This window comes from Danaus plexippus, assembly GCF_018135715.1.
Source record: "Danaus plexippus chromosome 16 unlocalized genomic scaffold, MEX_DaPlex mxdp_23, whole genome shotgun sequence".
In the NCBI taxonomy this organism is placed as follows: Eukaryota; Metazoa; Arthropoda; class Insecta; order Lepidoptera; family Nymphalidae; genus Danaus; species Danaus plexippus.
The window spans coordinates 2,105,755-2,113,316 of NW_026869851.1; the positions used below are offsets into that span (position 1 = coordinate 2,105,755).

Below are 7,562 nucleotides of genomic sequence, written 5' to 3' on the forward strand. Positions count from 1 at the left end.
TCGTCTGATTGTCGGATACGGGTACGGAGACATCGAAGGGATTCTGCCCAACCAAAAAATATCAATAGCCCTTAAACAGATTATAGAACTTAAATTATAATTTAAATGTTTAAAACCTAATTGGGCCATCGGTTATTTTACAATATATTTGTACTCATTTTGATGATTATTGAAATATGTATTACTATCCCTCTCTTATTATTTTACAAAATTAAAAAGTGTATCAACTTAGTCTATTTTATAACAAAATTACCAAAAAATTAATAATAAAATACACTAGACGGTATAAATTGATTAGCTATCCGCAAAACTTGGGGGTTAATACCCTTCAGTCTGCGATAAGTACAGGAGTACAAAGAATAATCTAGACATTGTGTTACTGGATATATTTTTCAAGTCGTATTATTTCTACTTTCTTTCAAAGACTAGACAAAACTAAAGGGACCTGTTGAGATGTGATTTACAAAATTTATTACATCCATAACCTAGGAATTATGGCGATGAATCTGTAAGCGTAGGTATATTCTATTCTATAAAGTATAATGAGTAATCCTTGAAGTGATACATTGTAATGTTTTTAACAGCGACACGCGAGCTGTCAAATGAAAGGAACTCAACTATATCTTTTTTTTATGCTATGACTTCATTCGCACTGGAGCCGAATTAAATTATGTTAATATACATCGAAGCGATAGTTTTGTTAATTTGACATATTAATAAAAAAATGTCAAGCGAAAAATAACATGTTAAAAATGCCTTGCCACAAATGATAACTACGGGATGCTGTTCTAAGGTATTTATATTATTGATTTTATCTATTTATTAAAGCTTACAATTAGATTGATAATATATCTTTAATTACTAAATGTACATTTTCATCCATTTAGTGGAAATCAACCTAATTTTATCGTAAATCAAAAAATATGTACTTGGCGATTGAAATGCAATTAATTTCAGAATTTTATAAAAATTATACAATTTTTTTTTTGCATTGCACGTAGTATACTAGTGCGTTCAATTGGTTTATTCTGCCAATATTAATTCTCATACAATTATAACAGAGTTCGTATATGAGTGCACAGACTTCGTATATTATGAAAACGCGTTTATAGTTTAATGTACTGAATGACTTCGTATAATCAAAATAAAACCATGTATAATTTGTACTACATTTATTTACTATAATATATATAGATATTAATTTCTTCTATCGTCTTCTTCAAACTCGTAGATGTCTTCTTCGTCTTCATAGTAGTCTTCTTCAAAATAGACCTGTTCTTCTTCAGTGGTCGCTATTTCTACATTCTTTTGGTCACTCCTCATTTTTTTGTAAAGCTTATTTTGTTGTATCTGTAAACATATTACTGTTTTTATTTATTTTATAATACGAAAGTATGTTTTGATTGACAATAGACAATTTGATCTTTTTACGTTTGGAAACGAGTAGAGAAAATATTTGGTCCCGGGCGATTTAATGAATTATTTTAATCATCAATTATATTAATTGTTGCTATTGCTAATTTAAATAATAATTAGGAATAATATTTTTTTCTCAATACTGTGTGCATTTCATAGAATCTCATTTTTCTATAAATTTCTTCTTTTGTTTTTAATCATTCTAAGTATTGTTTGAGATGGCTTTCGTTGATTTTTCATAGAGCTCCTATTCTATAAGCACTCTATAGAAAAGCATATAGACGACATATTATTTAAGTGTCATAGTCAAAATCAAATATCACCCATACTTGTTTACCATAAATCAAAATTCTCCTTATTCTGTTAATAATTCCAATGAGTTAAACTAAACATGCATTAAATGGAAGTAAAACTGTGGTGCATGTCAAAGCCGGCGTTATACCGACGAGCAATGACAGATCAATGATTTAAAAAACCCAATACATAATAGTCACGTACATATCATATCATAGACATTTTAGGTATGGGCTTCACTAACAAACCATTAAATTATTGTTAATGTGTTTCGACAAAAAACAACCATAATATTTAAATAATACCGATGTATATATAAGATTAAATGCATAATAACGTATTGCTCGCATTTCTTTGATATTACTTTTAAATATATTTAATGATAATAAAAAAATAAAAAATTTGTCAAAGCGACATTTGTTTCGTTTAAAGCCCGCACGAAACCGGGTCGATGGAAGTAGGAAATAAAAAGACGAATATTTCACGCGGCTTCATATAACACGAGGACAATACATTGAACACTCGGAAATTGGGACAAAAAAAAAACAAGGCTCGACTCTCATAGATACGTCTGCCAAAGCCTCCTTTAAAAATGGGCACATGAAAATTCTTATGCGAGATTGTATTCGCCATGTCTTATCTTTTGTTTTAATTAAACATTTATTTTAATAATTTTATGAATATATTTTTGTTATACAGCTTTGGCTGTCTATGATTCGTGTTAAACGCGGTAAAAGAAAAAAAAATCTACATAAGAATGACAGCCATTTTATGTCACAAAACAGTATAAAAAGTGAGGCGTACGTGAAGTGTAACCGTTAAAATTTAAACTTCACCGTACTTTAAATTACATTATTTTTATTGTACATTAATTCATAATCTTTGTTAAATAAATTCTAACGGAACTCAGATGTAGAGGACTTAAAAATAATTTATATAATACGTATATTAACACGATAATTCATAAAATTACTAGAAGTATCGAGAACAGATTAAAAAATATTTCAATATATATATATATAAACCATTGATTAGAAGTAAAAAAAGTTTATATTAGATAATAGTCAGATCATTAATTAATGAAAAATATATATATTTTTTTAGAATCACGTAATAATAACAATATGAATCATGGTTTCATTTCAATACAAATATTAAATTTGCCGCTTTATATCGAGCAAAATCAAATAGCGTATGTACATATATGTTTACTTGAGACTTATTTATTTTAAACATCTTATCATATTGGTGAGTAACAATTTTCCACAACAGTGGCTGTAAACAAAACGCAATAACCACAATCAAGGACAGCCGATGGGCCAATAAACTTGAGAGCCAGAAACAAAAAAGCTGTAGAATGCATGTCTGTGTGTTTGTTACGTAATAACTGCCGAACTCATTAATATGTCGTAAGTCAATGATTTACTATACATAGCTTAAATTAAATTAACGTCGAATCATCGGATTTATATGAGATATATCGGATATATATTATAATTTAATTTTATATTATTTATGTTAAGGACAAAAAAAAAATTAATTATGCCTATTAATTTTAAAAGTGATTTATAACTTGAATAACCCTTCATTAAAACATATTACTTCCTTTTTGAAATTAATCGTAGGTACTTAATTTCTTTAATTAATGTTTTCTACTTATATATTCCACATAACTACACTAAAAGATTACATATATTTATATAAAGTTTCTACAATAAAATACAATACAATTATGACACTGGCATAACGAATAGTCTGCCATATGAAGAAATAAAAAAGTTATTTTTTGACATTAGAGATTTTTTCTTTTTTATTAATGTTTTTACGGCTCTGGATACGAGTCCTTTTGAGCCTTATCGTTACAAGACATTATAAAAAATAAATTAAATCTATAGCTTAGACTTTTAATCGCTTGAATCTATTTGAAATTTAATTTCGTGAATCGCTACTGGCTGTGTTCCAAACATACTAAATGTTCGCGAGCTCCACTGAGCACTTAGTCACTTACTTGGACAATCAATTTAGTTGCTCGAGAACCTTTTTAATAACGACCAAGTGGCATAGAATGAAGTATCCTGCGGTCCCTCGAGATATCTCGGTAGACGCTATTTAGTTTAATTATTATGAAGGCTATCTTATTTTATTTTATGTCAATATTACAGCAGTATTAATTATATAAAAAATACTTATAACATTGATACAGACTAAAAAGTATTTTAGCAAAGAGTGTTTACTTATTTTTTTTATAGAATTGTGAATGTATAAAATAATATGACTACACTATGACTATAGTACTGAAATTGAATAAATTTTGTACCGAATCATAAGACTTATGAGTAAGTAAAACTATAAATGTACTATATTGTATGTTAATTTTTGTTGAACACATTGAAAATGCTCTAATTTAGATGAAATTCTGTTATAGAATAAAATCTAACCTGTGCACTATTTCATGAAATCTTATATCCACTATTTGAGCCAGATCACATATACCACTTCACTACTTCATAACATAAGACTATTTTTGATTAAGCAAAGTTTTTGAGAAAATCACTGATTAAATATTATAATTTCTATTCAAAAATTATAGTTTGTACTGAAATGGATTAATTTAGATTATTTGTGAATATCATTTCTTTACCTGCACTTATTATATAGAGTAATAAAAATTTCCTTTACATGCAGTTCTTGAAAAAGGATACTCTGTGATTTCTTTTTTTTTTTTTTGTAAATCTTTTTACAACTTATGTTGACATCTTATTATAAATTAATAGATTTTTTTTTATAAAATAGTAACATGTAAAAGAGTTTAAATAAAAAAAATATGATATATATATACAAGTAATAAGCAACATAAAAATACAGTAAGGTCTGTAATAATTGTAAAATTTCACAATCAACCGTGCCAATTTAAATTCTATGAGTTATGTTGTAGACCTACTTTTATAGACTGAAAATCGATAAAATGAGTAAGCCTATAACAATGACAAAAAAAGCAAAGCTCTGAATGGCAGTTCAAATTTAGTTCACTAGGTTAAGTAAGCTACGATTTGAATCAGCTTATTTAAAGTCCATTGGTGCTTAGTTGGGCCGAAATATTGATATAATGTGTAATCATAATTGAATTTTTCTTGATGTGGCAAATAAAAATATAATTCCAGATCAAAGAAATTTTAGTAACTTATTAACCAACCTCAGTAGTCAGCGGGCACTTTAAAATCAAAGGTATAGGAACATCAAAAGTAGTCCAAATGTGTTGCAAGTATTAAAAACAACTGACATTTAATTTTTCAAGCACTTCAATTTCATTTATGGGAATAAAATAAAAATATTTTATGAAGATTAAAAAAACATAATAGAACTTAACTTGTGTAATAAAATCAAAACATACCTGTCGTTGGAGAAGAAATTCTGATATATCTTTCTTTTGTCTGCCGATATCAATATTAGAGGTCTTTGGTTCCGCTCTGTATGTTATACTGGGAGCCTCAGCTTTAATACTGTCCCAAGCGTCCCTGGTCATCCTTCTCGCTCCAAGAAGACGATTCAGTATCTTGGCATGATCCAATCCGTACACATTATGAGTCATTTCTGGTATTGGATCTTCGGAATCATATATTTTCTCCTCTAGCTGCTTTATTTTAGCCTGAACAAAGATTTTCATGGACATAAAATCTCATAAAAACTTTTTCTATTTCAATGTAAAAAAAACCCTTAGTTTCATATTATAAAACTATTTACTTATCAAAAAAATTAACTATTAACATTTTAAATGTATGTGATAATAATAATATATATACCTTGACTTCAGGTGATAGTTTTGTGTTTAGAGTGAAGTCTGTTCTTAGTAAATGTCCTATTTCCGTTGGAGTGTAATCATCTCCGTAATCAGCTACAGCGAGTCTTCTATCAAGGTCTACAGTTTGGGATTCTTGCCTGTCTACAACAGTGTTTGTTTAAAAAAAAAAACAGTATCCTGTTTCAATACATATCTACATATTGTATAGATCGCTTTATAAAAAATAATATTCTACTAATAACGTTAATGTTCAATTTTGGGATATATATATAGATTTTTGTTACAATTCACCATAAAATTGATTAAAAAATTTTGGTGAAAATTTCCAATTGTGTGACTTTGGAAAACTATAAGTAATTACCATATATTTTTGTAGTCCTGACACAGATGTTGCCAATAGTTGACTGAAATCTCTGTTATAAACTTTTCCTAGGAACACAATGATGAACAAAATTCAAGCAGAGACCCAAATTAATAGCTAATAAAAATTTATAAAAAATATGCATACATTTAGGTTGCAGTAATAACAAGGAATAGATAATTTTGTTTACAGCTAATTACTTAATAATGCATAAAAATTTCCTTTTAGATAAATTTTCACTAACAAAATAATTACATGAATGAAATATGTACTATATATGAATTGTACAAACCTTTAACAAAAAAAATGTATGGCACCTCTCCCATCAACCTCAGTGTTGACAACTCATGTCGGAGAGGACCCGCAATGGAATGGAGCAGGGCTTCTGTTTGTACATCTGAAGCATCACCCTTACACACCCAGAAAACATTTATTGATTGGAGATTTGGCATTATTTTCACCTAAAAATAACATTTAACTATATTTGAATGTAAAAAAATATTCAATAAAAAAAGCTACATTAATTATTCCGAAATTAGCGGCGCCTTTGTAACAAATATAGATAAAAACAATTTTGTAATTTTAAGAGAATAAAATTATAAGAAAATGTGATTAAGACTTTTATATATGTAATTAATTTTAATACTTTCATTAAAAATATTTATATACCTTTTCCAGGAGAGGAAATAAGTGTATAATCTATTGAGCAATATGAAACGGGGATCACCAGGATAAAACTAGGATGTGATTTACAACAAGTTGCTATGTTTAACGTAACTAATATTTCAAATGTAGAAATTTTAATATGAATAATTTCATATTATGTATTATAATGTTATGTTGATAAGGAATTTTAATATTGTATAACTTGCCTTTGATATTTCTATTCCTTGTCCGACTACTTTTAAAGACACTGTGCCTGTGGATAAAATATCCGTAATATTTTTCATAAACAATTTATTAAGCATTGCTATCCGTCTCACTCCACGTTTCCCAGGTTCGTTTTTAACTTTAGTTAAACTTTTAACACTAGGCATATTAACTTCCAACGATTCATTTGGATACCATCGCCTGAAAAAAATAACCTTTGTTAAATATTTCTATATAATTATCTTTTACAATTTTATTATTAATTAGTAACATGATACGCCACTTTTTACTTTTAGGGTTTAACATTTTAGAAAGTTTAAGGCCTTGTTTTTTTAAATTATTTAACACACAGGTACTATGATAGAATCGCCGCAACATTTTTGTGTCTTTATTGTAATGTAAGTAAGTAATTTTTTTAGCTTATGTCACATTCTATGAGATGAAGCTTATATAATATTGGGCTGCCAAAAAAAGAATTATTCGTATATATACATATAATATTTTATATGCACTTGAACAAAATAACAAAAATATAGTATGATATTCTCAAATAGACAATTTACATACTGTTTAATATGTCATACCTATGAATTTTATATACACAAACTTTTATAGTGTATAGGGTCTAGAAATTTAATCCAAAAAATATTACAGACACATATTTTTAAATAATATACTGTAAAAATATTCTGTCTCACAGTCTCATGATATTGAGAAAGCAAAAAAAAAGTTCCGTCCGTGAATATTTTTCTAAGTGAATCTTTCATTAAAAATAAGAAATAATTTGCATCAATTTTAGTCATTCAAGGTTAGTTATTTGGT

At 27.5% G+C, this 7,562-nt stretch overlaps 1 protein-coding gene across 1 annotated transcript; it reads right to left on the reverse strand.

Moving 5' to 3' along the window:
* Window positions 1-1,157: 1,157 nt before the first annotated feature.
* Window positions 1,158-7,276, reverse strand: LOC116772068 (putative ribosome-binding factor A, mitochondrial). Its single transcript, XM_032664101.2, has 6 exons — window positions 7,024-7,276; window positions 6,743-6,941; window positions 6,163-6,331; window positions 5,511-5,650; window positions 5,102-5,356; window positions 1,158-1,350 (listed from the first exon to the last, which is right to left on the reverse strand). Exons 1-6 carry the CDS (start codon window positions 7,116-7,118, stop codon window positions 1,198-1,200), a joined length of 1,011 nt encoding a protein of 336 aa, XP_032519992.2. The 5' UTR covers window positions 7,119-7,276; the 3' UTR covers window positions 1,158-1,197.
* Window positions 7,277-7,562: the final 286 nt, after the last annotated feature.